The following is a 15,374-nucleotide window of genomic DNA, read 5'->3' as shown; positions in this document are numbered from 1 at the left end:
GAAACTGCTCTGATGATGTAACCGTGTTTGGGACCCCGAAGGTCTGCTTGCATGATCCGCCGCTTGCGGCAGCCAGAATGTATGGGAAAATGGCGGACCTTTTCCTCTAGAGTTAGTATGGTGCCTGGATCGCGTCTTCGACTGGTGTGTTTAGCGTCCTATCCCGCCCATACATCAAAAGTGGTCCCGATGTGGCAACAAATGACGCGAGTGTCATGCTGTTGCCTGTCGCGATCCTGGCGGTTGGCCGTAGAAATGTTGGCAAAAAGCACGAGCGAACGCGAGTGTCGCTGTCGTCACGGCGTCCCGTTAGGCGTCCCAACTTCCGGTTGCACTAGCTTCCGTGAACTGTCACAGTGGAAAGCGACCTGCAGCAGAACAGGCATCTGCTACACACACCATAACTGTTGAGACGCCACCAGGGTCGCGACCGGCGACAGCATGACACTTCTATGACGTCATCAGGCGGAAATCGAGGGACCACTTTTTTGGCCGCGGTAAACACACCAGTCAAAGACGTGATCCAGGCACCATAGAGTTAGTATGTATGATCTCTATGTTCGGAGTAGAGCAGAGTAGCGCAATCCTTTGCCCGTGTTTTGTCGACAAGATGGCCGACAGAGCGGCTCGGCGCGAGTCACGTGGTACTCAGGGTTCCAGGAGGCGGCCCGCCCTATGGGAGAATACATGGAGATCGATACAACACGGCTGATTAAAAAATTAACGGCGAGTTCACACTTTTCAAAACTAGTCTGTCGTGAAGTTAGTAAAGCACTAAAAACTTTGTCAAAGTTTTAATAATATCGGATGTGTGTGCAAATTTTTAGAAGGCAATTTCCAAGGCAATGGCGTTTGAAGCAGACGATTTTTGCTCGCAGCGGAGATGGGCTTTTCGGGTTGGCCGGAGCGGGTCACGTGAATGGTGTGACGTCGCCGTGTCGTCTGCTGCATGATGCCGCTCAAGCAATTTTTTAAAAAAAGTCAGGTTCTTGCGGGGCACAAAACTTAGCGCAAATTATTCTAAAATATTCCATTATTATGTCAAAAACGATTGATTGCTACTTCGGAGCCTTCGGAGCAGAGTAGCGCAATCTAGAACGCCGTCTCTCGGCGACTAGCGGCGAACGCCCGGAGGTTCCAACTGCGGTCAGAAATGCATGGAGAACGTGAGAAAATCGTTGTTTCTTCAGTTTTGTGGGTTAACATAACAAATTAATAACAAAAGGTACAGACGTTTCGCCACCTATGCAGGTGGCATCTTCAGTATTTTTGTTATTAATTTGTTATGTTAAGTCGGAGTAAACCTTTTCAATCATGAATTCACCCGGCTTTTGGAACATTTTTGCAGTTTTGTGGGGATGTGCGGAATGGAAATCATTTTCGACATAATAGTGAAACATTTTAGAATAATATGCGATAAGTTGTGTGCCATACAAGGACGTAACTTTTTTTTTTTTAAATTGCCTGAGTGGCATCATGCAGCAGACGACACGGCGACGTCACACCATTCACGTGACCCGCTCCGGCCAACCCGAAAAGCCCATCTCCGCTGCGAGCAAAAATCGTCTGCTTCAAACGCCATTGCCTTGGAAATTGCCTTCTAAAAATTTGCACACACATCCGATATTATTAAAACTTTGACAAAGTGTTTAGTGCTTTACTAACTTCACGACAGACTAGTTTTGAAAAGTGTGAACTCGCCGTTAATTTTTTAATCAGCCGTGTTGTATCGATCTCCATGTATTCTCCCATAGGGCGGGCCGCCTCCTGGAACCCTGAGTACCACGTGACTCGCGCCGAGCCGCTCTGTCGGCCATGTTGTCGGCAAAACACGGGGTTCGAAGGATTGCGCTACTCTGCTGCTCAGCCAGCTCAGCTGGCTCAGCTGCAGCTGTGAGCTGCAGCAGAGCCCTGCTCGAGGCTCGTGCCACGCGCCACTTCTGGGAAATTCATGACGTCGAAAATCTAGCTCCCAAGGGCTGCACGTTACACGTGCATAGACGAACAATGCACTGCCTTTGAAACATCAAGGGGCCTTACCCACCGCTCTAGACCGGCCGTGCCCGAACAAACTTGCAGACTACAGTTGTTTAGAGTATGCAGACGCTATTACGTGGTGTATTAATTTTTCAGCTTTGTGAAAACCGACATCGGTTATTAAAACTGCTACCTCTTCGTCTAAATATTGGAAAGCACACGAAACTCCCTTGCGTGGGTTCGGTTTGGTTCGGTCTACCTCGTTGGGTTCGATAGACAGTTGTTTCCACCATAGAGATCGTACACTTCTAGACACAGGTCCACAGGTTGTTTCTCCCTCTTGAATCAACTTGCGGCAGGTGGCAGCAGCCAATCGCGTCGTAGCAGACGATATCTGGCACCTGATATAAAATCTTGATATTAAGCACTTTCTGGGCGTTCGCAAGAAAGCGATAACCCTGCCCCTGCGTCGTCAATGGATCCCTACAACTATTACCGCGCCAATAGTGAGCTGACAGAAAAATGCAGACGCCCGATGAGGCATCCTTGTCCGTGATTCACGTTGGCGATCGAGACTTTATGCCATTACGTCCCCTGACGGGCGAGGCGAAGACTAGCACGTCAAATGGCCCCGAACAGCATGTGACGCTCGCTATGCCGCCCCCCAAACCAGGCGTACCGTTTTTCATTTTTTTGCTTCTGTCCGTGGTCGGCACGCTGAGCGGTGTCGTCGTGTTCGGACTGTGTTTTTTCTCCTACAGAAACTACCAGGCAGCGTTATGGAGCCTCGCGTCCGGTACGTAGAGATCTCTGCGTTCTGCGCCCTTTATCGCGCATTTTAGCACGAGAAAGAAGCCGCGCACTCGAGCCTCGAGCCTTTTAATCTGCGTCTCGAAACAAAGGAAAAACCTTCGAGCACCCTTCAGATTTCTTGAGCTCTTGAAGGGCACGCGCCTCGTGTTAATTCAGAAGTGAGTTTTGCGCGACCGCGCCCTCAGCAGCTCCGAGAGTAAACAAAACTGCCAAAATAAATATAAAAAAAAAAAAAAAAAAAAAAAAAAAAAAAACGCGTTTGTAAACTTAATTTTCATATATTCGGGTTCCTTTTCTTTGTGTAATTGTTGTGTTCTTATGCTAGATAAGGGTATAAGCCCCTCGTGTATTGTCTCGCTAAAACACGAAGCAACGAAAGTTGGTTTACGCCCCCAGCTGTTGCCTGGAAAGGGTCAACCACACATAGCACATTTCCGTGAAAAGCAGGAGATACGAGGTCACACGGGATTCAGGTTTCACACGGCGCGGTATTTTTGTTCCATAAACGTGGTGCAACCCAAGACCCATATCAGTGTCCTTTTGGTTTGCAGGAATCTTTGCTGCAGGAGTGCTACACCTGCAAATACTGCACCTCTGCAAGAGGCTGGACGTGTGGCACGACAAGAGCACTCTTGGAGGCCTCAGAGTCCTGGGGATTATTGCGTCCAGCATCAGTGTAGTCGCCTCCGGAACATACTTTGCACTGGTTGTCACAAGGGGTCAGGGTAAGATGCCCGCAAGGACTGTGGGGATTGCATTCGCCGAGACAAATCCCCATCGTAAAGTGCTGTAGTACAGTTCCTGATGTACCGAGCTATCCAAACAGATTGCAGAATTTCAGTTACCTCTTCAATCAACCTTATTGCTACCAACAAATTGGGTAGGTAAGCCTGAGGTAGTGCACTACTATGCTCGTCACCAACAGTGGGGTGGTACAGATGTCCCACCCCCCTCTTGGATTTTGCATGGGTAAAAATTAAGTGAGGGGGGAGTGTTCTTAAACATGTACACTTACCCTCCCCTCTGAAAATACCTGCATCCGCCCCTGGTCACCAACGTCCAAAAGCGTGATTGTCATTGGCACTTATTGTAAGAAAACCTTGCCCTCGAAGATTGGGAGGCAAACAATTGTTTCATGGCAACCCAATAAAAAAAAACGAAAAACAGTCAGTGTAGCTCCTAAGGCGTGACGGCATTTTGGGTATGCCGTGAAACATGTTTCTTCAATTCTGCTCGGTGATTAGTAGTTCCAGAGACTAGAATTGTACACCTGGTCAAGGCGACCGTGCGATCAAGCACAGAGCACTGCTCAACTGGTGCTGCGCATCACATTATTTGCCAACGGGCTTGCCCACTAGAAGCGAAAGGAAAAGAGTGGAGCCTTCTCGATTGATGTAGCATTTACCAGAAGCACTGCCGTCACGAACCTTTATTCCATACCAACATCTTCGGCCCACCGAGCCCTCAGATTCGGATCGAATGGCGCCACATAATTATTATAAACAGCCAAGAACCTGCCTTTGTGCCGCGATGGTTAGGAATAATTTGGTGCCATTACATTTAGACTGCTAGTTTCGCATCCCTTTAGAAATGCTTGCGGAAGATCCCATATCCTTTTCTCGTTGAGTGACAAAAATTTTCACGGTCGGCTGAAAATAACTTTGAAATGTTGCAAGCAACCTTTCTCACGGCTGGTGCGTAGATGCTTGGGGGCTACCCAATACCAGGTGGCACCAGTGTGTCGAAGTGTTCTCTCGCCGCGAGCAGTTACGAGGGGGCATGCTCCAATGCAGATGTGCAGGGAAGCAGAAGCGGTGCTGTATCTGAGTAAAAACACTTCAATAGTCTTCATTTGGCCTCCAGGATCATGAATATTGAGATTATTTCAATTTTGGTGCACAGAGGCCACAGAAAATTATTTTCAAAGTACTGTTAAAACCCCTCCTTCCCAGAGCATGACAATGTAACAGGAGTTTTAGGGAACCTCCGCTCTCGCGCATCTTCATTTCATTTCATATATTATACCCTCAGGGCCCAAAGGCATTACAGAGGGGGAGAGCAACAAGAAGGTTAATGCAAATAACATAATACATATTAGACACACTCAGTAATAAAGTAATTAGTTATTGTACTTTTAAAGAGCTCAGAGTCAGTGATAATGGCAATTGACCGGGGAAGGTGGCTCCACTCCTGGGATGTACGGGGAACGAAAGATGAATAAAACGTGGTTGTGATAAAGTTAGGAATGCCCACCTTATGTTGATAATCAAGACGGGAGGAAACATACAGGCCGAGCAATTATTTTGTCGCGCAGGAAAGAATTATTGTGATACATTTTATGGAATAGGGAAAGACGAGAAATTTTACGATGTAAGGTGATAGTTTGTGAGGATGAAACGAGCGGATCTGTTCTCAACGGCTTCCAATGTAGATACAAGAGTGACTAGTCCGGGATCCCAGACAGAAGCTGCATATTTTAACTTGGGACGAATTAAAACTTAGTAAAAAGTTAATTTCAGTGAGACAAGGGCTAATGAAAAATTTCGCTTGATGTAACCTAACATGCGGTTAGCTGAAATATGCTGAATATGTGTTTTCCATGAAAGGTTAGAGGCTATATGTACGCCTAAATATTTGTACGAAGATACCAGTTCTAGATGAGCATTATCAAGGAAATAGTAAGGACAGTCCTGAGACTGGCGAGACACACGCATGACCTTGCATTTGTTAGTGTTAAACTTCATGGACCACGAGTCAGACCAACGGTAAATAGCATTAATGTCGGATTGGAGTATACAGGTGTCATTATGATCGAGAATCTCACGGTAAAGTACACAGTCGTCAGCGAACAGAGACACGGATGAAGAGACATAAGTGGGTAGGTCGTAAATATAAATTAAGAATAGCAACGGCCCTAATACTGTCCCTTGCGGAACCCCTGACGCAACTTTGACAAAAGAGGAGTTATTGTTATTCACAGTGACAAATTGAGACCGTTGAGTTAAAAAAGACTTTATCCATGCGAGAACGTTATTGTCTATGTTAAGTTTGGAAAGTTTTAGAAGCAGAAGATTGTGAGAAACTTTGTCAAATGCTTTGGCGAAATCCAGGAAAATGCAGTCCGCCTGGGATCCTCGGTCCAGAATGTGATGTAGGTCATTCGTGAAAGATAGTAGTTGGGTCTCACATGAAAATGGTTTTTGAAAACCTTCCTGGGCATTGCTGAAGAAGTTGTTAGATTCTAAGAAGTTGATGAGGTGAGAAAAAATTGTATGTTCAAGAAGTTTGCAAGGAATGCTGGTTCAGCGCCTATCAAGGCTACGCACGTGCACTCTTGCTATTTCGCAAAAAAGTCGGAAAAAGACGTTGCGATTGGTGCGGGAGATTATACCTGGCAAGCTTGCAAATGCACATGCTGCCCACACGAGCGACGCGTGCTCGGCAGCCAAAAGATCCTAGTGCAATGCAATAACTGGTCGGCAGTTTGTCGTGTTTTTTGCATTTAGTTACATCTTTGGGGAAGACTAATGTGATATTTAGATTCGCGGGATAAAGATGCTCTAAAAGTCGCCTAACTAGTATTTTTTTTTTTTTTTCTTTTTCAAGATAGTTTTTTTTAAGGGTCTAGACGTGACCTTGCATCCGATTTCCTTTAGCCCCTAATAAGGTGGGAATGGCAGGGAGGAGTCCCGGTTGTCCCGCCTCTGGCACGAGCTTCCTACCTTCGACAGTGATTCGAAGTCTCGTGCTCTTCGAGCGCACCGCATGTGCCGGAAGTAGGGCATTCGAAAGACGTGCCTTGACGTAGTCGCTCTGTCTGCAACTACAGTAGAGGTCGACGACTTGCTTAGGCGCCTCGCGTGTTGCCGTTGCAGAGTTTTCCCTGGAGAGCGGTAACCTGTACCCGTCGGCAGTCTTCAGCCTCCTCACCCTAGTCTGGGGCATCCTGCTGCTGGTGAGCGCTCACCACTGCCAGCGCAGGGTGCAGGAGGAACACCCGGGGCTGCTTGCCTACAGCGCCTTCAACTTCCCCAACGCCTGAAGAGATGCTCGGGATGCCTCCGCGTCTGCACCGGTCCGACTCGTTCACGGGCCGTTTCTCTCTCGCCAAGTCTGCCGCCGATGGGTCGCTGACTTGGCGCACTCTAATGACCACTCCCTACACCCTGTACATATGTGTGAAGGTCGTGTAAAAAGTATGTATTGTTGATTTGTTATAGCCGTTTTACGAATTAAACCAAGGTTGTGAAACCATGTTTTGTCGTCCGATGGCGCATTTCAATTGCATTTTGCCTGTGGACTTATCCTTATGGTGGTGTTAAATGTTATCTCTAAATTAAAGGGCTGTCCCCAACTATTTACTGACCATGGGAAAAGTAGCAGTTTTCAAAGGATTCGTGCCAATGCTTTAAGTTTCCTAACTAATTTGCATATGAAGCAATGACTCATCAAAATGTGGCCACTTAATTTTTTCCAAAAAAAACTGGCTAATATAATGTGGGAAAAGATTTTAAAATTTTATTACTTGAAAATACAATGTATGTGTGGAAGGCATTGAAACGCTGACATGTGCTGCTTGTGAGAAATTCAGGTCCCAGAAATTAGGAACAGCGGCCGGGTGAATTGCACGTTGGTTCCGTCATTCCGTCTCCGAGACACTTTTCCCCTTGGAACAGGGCTGCACAGCTCAAGAATGACATGGGCCAAAAAAAAATGTTTATTGGGAACTACGCAGGTTTTGAATAACTGGCAGACAGGTTTTCAATATCTGGCATCATTGTACTGGTTGCCGTCTTGAGCACATCTTGCAGCGTCATGTCTGCGGGCCGCATGTTGTGCGCCCCTGCCTTAGAATGTGCACTCCACCCTAATAGGTGCAATTCTCTTTCAAACATTTCAGTTGGGAGGGATACTTGTCATATAAACATCTACAAGGCTCATATAGTAGTATTATATGTTAAAGCGGGCAACTTACAAATGTCTCGCACTGGAAGAACACCCCAATAATTGGGGTTGTGTGGATATTTATACAGCATGTAGTTGGTCAGCCATTTCAAAGTTGCGACGAGTCACTCGCTGTAGAGGAGCAATTTAGCCAGCGCAGTCCAACCGCTAGCCTCGGGTCTTTAACATGCACCACGCAGTAGTGAAACATGACCGTACGCCGGTACGATGCTCATTCAGATTGAAACGGGCAGGGGTGGGGATTGAACACTCCACGCCTCTGTGTGCACCCTCCTACCCTGCTTTTCTCCTACAAATGTACTTGTATTGCAGCAAACCGACAGAGCAAGGAGCCACAAGCAGCAGATACGCAGGGTTGCATCAGATTTCCACTAACGCAAATATAACCTCCGTCACATACAAAACATGCTCCTTGCAAAGTGATTTCTTTTTTCTATCTGCAGCTCTAGTTCGGCTTAGGTTTCATTCCGATAACATAGAGAGCAAATGAATGTGATCGCCGTTGTAGGTACTCGTAGAAGTGCAACGAGACAATAACGTTGCCGCGATTTTTCGTATGCAATGCAGTGCACAGAATGCACGCTGTGCTCTGTCTGAAGTAGGACAGACTAAACAAATCGTGCTTCCCACGGTGCCTGCTCCGTGACAAACTGCTTCCCCGCAATGATCGGAAGCCACGTGGAGAGTGCACTCAATGAAGCCAACTATACTTAGCTCCAGCTTAAGTCCAGACGCAGCCCACGCTACGAGGTAATGGGACCGATCAAGCGGCATTAAAAGTGCAAGTCACTGGGCCTTTTCTGTTTCTGATTGGTTCAGCGATGATAGAACAATTGGGGAAACATGAAAAACACCATGGTGGTACACTTCGACACTGTCCGATTGTTCCCATCAGCTCATAGTGCCGTCTGCGTCTGCACTCTAGGTGAAATAAGGTATAGCTCGCCCAAACAGACTTTGAACTATAGGCAAACTTGCAAAATGTTGTAGTACAAGGTTCCATTCCAGGCTTCTTCACACAGTGGGCGGCAGTGGTTCTGCCGCCCAGCGGTGTGGCCGACTGCCCATCTCTATATGTCCAACTCACCTCTATGTTTCGCCTCCGCTGGACAAGATGGTGCTGATTTTGAAAATGCACGGTGCCCCGGTTTGTCGTAATTGGCAGACCTGTGTGGCACTATGCAACAGAACTGCATACTCCGTGAACAAAATCGCCGCTGTGCGGTGAACACCAAAAGTTGCAGCGATTTCCCCCTCCCAACACCCTGGAAATTGTCATTAGTCGACATCTCAAATATTTTAGGGGAGAACCCTGGTCCAATCAGTTATCACTTTATCCAGAGCAGGATGAAAAGGCTTAAAATATTCCCACATTCCAATCATATAAAAGACCCAGCAACAAAGCACGACAGAAGTTATTAGTTTTGGTCCATTTTTTAAGGAAGGAAAAATATAAAGTTTGGGCACAAGGTCGGTGCAAATTATGTTTCAACGAGATGTAGCACCACTGCCAGATTTTTCTCTAGACCTTGCTTTGACAAGGAATATTGTGCGAGTGACAAAACGGGTGACATGCGGCACTCATGAGTGAACATGCAAGGTACAGTCTCCTGGAGACATTCTTACCTTATGTTGCGAGAAGTGAAGAGGAGCAATTCTGGGATTGCCTTCGTTTTGATGTCTTTAGAAGTAGTTTGGGGTTGCTGCGTATTGCTCTATTCCTACAGCTCAAGCAAGCTAGGAGATTAGCCATCCCATGACAGTTCGTTTAAGTGTAGTGTGTTACGAATCAAGGTTTCTTGTAAAATGAGCTGAAAAAATTAGCACCTGAATATGAAGAGCTCCAACTGTTGCCAAAGGAGTATTTTAGTGCTGGATTTTACCTCGTGAAAATTCTAAGCATGGATGCGTTTCTGTAAAAAAATTTAAACAACCTCCCAAAGTGTGCTGCGATTGACAGCTGTAGCTGTTGCCTTGATGAAAGACGCACTTTAGGAGACTTGTTTTTAGTAGACAGCTGGTACGGTGCTGCTTCCTTTTGCGAGGCAGACTTGCATATCATGCAGTTTGAGAAACTACGGCCATTTTGGCGGGTAGCGGACATTTCATCGAACGCCGTTTCATCGAACGCCGTTTCATCGAATGAATGGACATTTCATCGAACGCCATTTCATCGAACGCCGTTTCATCGAATCGCTAAGGGCCGTTTCATCGAATTTCTCTGTATCGAGTTTTGGGGCATAACAGTGCTTTATAGATGTTTTACCTTACATTTGTTAAGACTAAGGTAGTCACTTGTGAAACTGTCTTTAGGGTGGAGCCAAATTACTAGAAATAAAAATCATTGGTATAAAAACAAATGGGTATGCGACTTGCTGAAAAGTTTTACTCATGTACCTGTCAGAAAGCATGACACTGGAGGTAAAGGACCGACACTTAAAACACTTTTGAATGTCTGTATGTTGTTTTTTTTTGGCTGTACGGGTGTTTCGGTAATGTGCCATTCACACCAGCTCATTTGCACACTTACGCTTAGTTGAAGGTTTATTCACGAAAAACATTTAACTGCCAGGGCAGCACGCTTATAATAAAACGATACTTTGCCAGGAGAGCACACGAAATAAGATATAACGATACTCTGATTATCAGCTTTATGCTCAAATTGAACGTTTCTGCTTTTTTTTTATTTTTTTTTAAGTTTTCAAACTCTACAGAGTCAAAAGCTGCACAAAGTGTCAGCCAACATGATTTCGGGCTACACCTGGACTGGAACCACCTCCCCTTCACTGTCAACTTTATTACCGACCCTTTTGCCTATGAATCATCTTCAGGGCGCTTTCTTAGGAAGGCCAACCCGCACCAGACATTAGTAAAGCCCCGAGTGTACTCTGTCACCCAAGAAGACAGAACCCTTTCGGATCCTCACATAACCCAAGGTTACAGGTACACGCTGTCAAACAATAAAACACTACCCGCTTCCCAGAAAGCACATCGTGCTTTCTTTCTTTTTCTCTCATTTTCAATTGTTTTATATGACATGGAGAGGGGTCATTGTTTCATGGAGGCTTTCTTCTCGAAACAGGACATGTTCACAATGGAACTTATCTCGTCACTGCATACTGTGATTTAAAAAAAAAGGAGAGTTAGATGACGTTGTGTATAAAAATCAAAATAAATTGCAAAAATATTGCAGGCTGTTACAGCATTCGATGAAAAGGCGTTCGATGAAACGGCTTCGATGAAACGGTGTTCGATGAAACGGCGTTCGATGAAACGGTGTTCGATGAAACGGCTTCGATGAAACGGTGTTCGATGAAACGGCGTTCGACGAAATGTCCGGACCCACATTTTGGCCTGGGTGCTCTTGGACCAAAACAAGACGTGCTTGGATTGTGCGGACGTCCGATCTCGGAAACTGCAAGCACTCGTACACGTCGCACGAGTAGCCGAAGGGGCTGTCGAGGGATGCCCCCTGAAATTCGGCTGTCCTGCAGTGAAGAAAAGGACATTGTGCGGGTTCCACCGCCTTCGCCTCTTTATATCCGCTACATGCTCCGCAGCTCGTTGTCTGCGGCCGGCCCAGCCTGCCATTGACGCATCCTCTTTGCCTTTTTCTAGACGTGCGGAGGACTTTCAAGAACCCCGCATCGACAGCAGCAAAGGGGGGAAGAGGGTGTTTAATCAGAGATGATGTGGTTGTGTGAGGAATGACAATGAGCGGGAGGGAGTGATAGTGCAGCGGAATGCTGCCGCCCTCTTTCCGTGATCGCGTAAGTTTTCGCATTTGAACAGCACCAAATTTCACCACAAAAGGTCAGTAGCTGCAGTAATAAAAATCTGTAACGACCTTGACATTTTTATTAGGGGGCATTGATGCAGACAACCGAGTCGCTGTGCTAGAACCACATGCTCTCGGGCATACGGGTCATCTGCCTTGACGCACCCTTGACGTTGAAAACATCAAGGGTGTTGATCTGATTTTTCGCAGGAATGGAGCTATGCCTCGAAACTACACAAGGTGATATTGTCATGGGTGGTGACCAAAAAACCAATAAATAAACAGGAAGAAATAAACATATAGTGGGGCAAACTTGTGCCCAGCTGAAAATTCCCATTAAATCCAATTGGAATTCCAACTGGTTTTAACTGGAACCAATTGGTTTTAGCGGGTTCCAGCTTGAACCGCACTGGCCAATGGGTCTCACCAACTGGAATTATTTTTCCAGTTGGAACCTGAATGGGTTCCCAATGGTTCTCATTGGTTCCCGTTGGTTCCCATTGGCAGTGACCAATTGGTTGTCCAGAAACCCAATTGGTACCAATAAGTCACCAATTGGTACCAATAACAAAATTCCAATTGGAACTTAATGGGAATTTTCAACTGGGTGCCCAAAACAAATTACGAATACCAGGCGTCATACGCGAGCGTCAATGTCTGCGTAGTATAGTAGGATCGAGCGCTGACGAACTGACCCTGTAGAGTCTAGCAGAGCACCTTTTGCAGAAGCACAGGTTTCCCAAACATTTGAACTAGAATGTTCGGCCTTCAAACATTCTAAATGAGACGCTTCTCGGGCATTGTAGTAACTATTATTACAACACAATAAAAGTTGCGCGGCCCTCAAAAATCGAACCTAGGGGATCTGCGTGCGAGTCGGGTCCATTGCCACTCGGCCACGCAAGCAGCATTATTACCCCCTTTAAAACACACATCGTCCCAATGCAGCACAAAAAAAAGAAAGGAATGGCAATTTTTGAAGTCGCAGTTCTCAGTCAGTCTGCAGCTCTATCGACCGTAATACGGCTCGAGATGGACAAAGTGCACCACCTCGGATCGTAGCTGGCGTCCCGCAGACGGCCGCGTTCCGTCAAGAAGAACTTTGTAGGTGAGATCTCCGAGGCATCGAATGATCTCGTAAGGTCTAAAGTATAGCTTGAGCAGTTTCTCGCCGAGACCGCGGCGACCAATTGGTGTCCACACCACACTCTGTCTCCGGGTTAGAAGTGGACATCACGGCGCCAAAGGTTGTACCGGCGAGCATCGGCACGTTGTTGATTGTGAATCTGAAGCTGGGCAAGCTGGCGTACCTCCTCTGCTCTCTGACTGACCAGATGGGCATCGTCGCATCCATTATTCGCTGGCTCGTGGGACAGCATTGAGTCGAGCATGGTTGTCACATTTCTGCCATTCAGCAGCTCAAACGGTGTAAACCCAGTGGTCTCTTGAACAGCCTTGTAGTAAGCAAATGTGACGTACAGCAATACCTCGTCTCACGTCTTGTGCACTATGTCAACGTGCATGAAGATCATGTCGGCGATCGTCTTATTGAGCCACTCCGTGAGGCCGTTGATCTGTGGATGATAAGCAGTGGTTCGACAATGGCCGGTGAGGCTGAGCCGGAGGGTCTCCTGCGTCAGCTGTGCCATGATTGAGGTCCCTCGGTCTGTAGTCAAGACTTCTAGGGTGCTGGATGGAGGAGGATGGCCACGATGAAGAAATCGGCGACTTACACCGCTGTTCCCAACGGAAGGGCTTTCATCTCAATGGTAATCAGTGGCAACGATTATCCAGTGGTTCCCCGACGTCGAACGTGAGAAGGGCCCAAGCAAATCTATTCCTTTTAAAAGTAAACATTTGACAGTCTGGTTGGGAGTAATTAATATTAAAAAATTCGAGTCCAGTCCACAAGTCCAGGCAAGATTGAACAAAGTTCTAGCGGACATCTTCAAGAAGCACCCTGATTCAAGAAGCCTCCACCTGCGACTTCTCTGTAGGAATGGATCTGCTCCAGGCTTGTATGGTCTTCCGAAGATTCACAAGCCTAACGTTTCTCTTCGGCCTATTGTATATTTTACCACCTCGCCACTTCGTGATCTTTCCAACTATCTTCATCGCACCTTTTCTCCTCTTGTGGGAAAGACGACGACCTATGTGCGCAATTCCAGCGATTTCGTAGAGAAGGTTGCACTATTAAAGTTGAGCGCTGAGGACACCATGGTATCGTTCGACGTCATCTCGCTTTTTACAAGTGTTCCTGTTCCCCTGGCAGTCACCACGGCTAGGAACGCTTTAGAAAAAGACAAAAACCTCAGCGACAGAACGAACCTCAGCGTGGATGAACTGTGTCGCCTCCTTGAGCTCTGCCTCGACAGTACATATTTCAGCTTTAAGGGGGAGTTCTTCAAGCAGACCAGTGGCACCGCAATGGGTGCTTCCATCTCCGTCACCACGACAAACCTCTGCATGGAAGCTATTGAACAGAAGGCACTGCAGTCATTATCTACACCACCCAAGATTTTCTTGCGGTATGTAGATGACTGCTTCTGCGTCCTGGCAAAATCTGAAGTGGACAAATTCCTGGCGCATCTCAACACCATCGAGCCGGCCATCCAGTTCACTGTGGAGCGCGAAAAGGACGGCACCTTACCTTTCCTGGACGTGCTAGTAAAACGGCAAAAGGAACAGCTAAAATTCTCTGTATACCGAAAACCGACGCACACTGGACGCTACCTCCAGTTTCAATCCAGCCACTCAGCCAATCATAAGGCGTCGGTGGTTAGGACACTCTTAACCAGGGCAAAGACCATCTGCTCATCAGAGGAGGACAAAAGAAAGGAGGAACAAACCGTCATTGCTGACCTTAAGAAAAACGGCTACACGAGCAGCTTCATCTATCGCGTTGCCCGCCAAGTAGGCCGAAACCAACGACACGTGCAGCAACAGTTAAGTGTGAATTTCCGCCCAACCTCCCGCATCAGCGTTCCCTACATCAACGGAACAAGCGAGGCACTGGCACGTGCAGCAACAGTTAAGTGTGAATTTCCGCCCAACCTCCCGCATCAGTGTTCCCTACATCAACGGAACAAGCGAGGCACTGGCACGTGTGCTTGCGAAAGAGGGTATCCAACTAGCGCACAAACCTGTGTCTACCCTTGGACGATGTTGTGTTCATCATGTTTCGTTATCACTTCCTTTTCTTCTCTGTGTTGTCCTATCTGTCATGTTATCATCATTCTGGGATATAATGGGAATGTCTCGTGACATAAAGCAGTCTTCCTGAGAGCTCCGACTGGACTGGTCGTTCTTCACACACGTCCCCATACCCGGGAACTCTACATTCATTTTTGGCGACGAGGAAATCCCTGGGCCTTACCGCTCACCTGGGCAAGCAACGGCTCGGTCTCCGATTTCGTCGGTTGGGCCCCGACGAGTGATCCTGCTGGACAAGCCTTCTTCGTCCCAGCGACAATCAAGATGGCGGCTGAATAGAACGGCCTCCATTCAGAGTCACCTCGACAATGGCGTCCGGTGGCCGACTTCCTCCGGAGTTCTTGACAAAGCCGGGTCCTCCGCCCATTCCATGGGAACAGTGGATTCGGATGTTCGAGCGATATTTGTTGGCCACTGGTGCTCGAGACTACGACCCAGACCGTCGGCAAGCCATGCTGCTCAACTGTCTCGGCCAGACCGGTCAGCAAATATTCGACTCCCTACCAGTGCCACAGCTTGCTGTTGAACGGGCGCCAGCAACGCCGGCAACAGCAAGCGGCGGAGATGCTGTCGGTCAACCTGCGACAGACGTCTACTCAGAGACCGTAAGGCTTCTGGAAGCAGAGTT

At 47.2% G+C, this 15,374-nt stretch overlaps 1 protein-coding gene across 1 annotated transcript; it reads left to right on the top strand.

Annotated features, from left to right (window-relative positions):
* The first annotated feature begins 1,815 nt into the window (after positions 1 to 1,815).
* Positions 1,816 to 7,046, top strand: LOC8026215. The gene is made up of 3 exons (XM_002402458.5): positions 1,816 to 2,773; positions 3,342 to 3,515; positions 6,666 to 7,046. Exons 1-3 carry the CDS (start codon positions 2,500 to 2,502, stop codon positions 6,830 to 6,832), a joined length of 615 nt encoding a protein of 204 aa, XP_002402502.3. The 5' UTR covers positions 1,816 to 2,499; the 3' UTR covers positions 6,833 to 7,046.
* The last annotated feature ends 8,328 nt before the right edge of the window (positions 7,047 to 15,374 follow it).

Source organism: Ixodes scapularis, unplaced genomic scaffold (genome assembly GCF_016920785.2).
Source record: "Ixodes scapularis isolate PalLabHiFi unplaced genomic scaffold, ASM1692078v2 PGA_scaffold0__279_contigs__length_252992795, whole genome shotgun sequence".
Lineage (NCBI taxonomy): Eukaryota > Metazoa > Arthropoda > Arachnida > Ixodida > Ixodidae > Ixodes > Ixodes scapularis.
The sequence above is the reverse complement of the archived record's forward strand: the minus strand, read 5'-3'. Positions and strand labels throughout refer to the sequence as shown.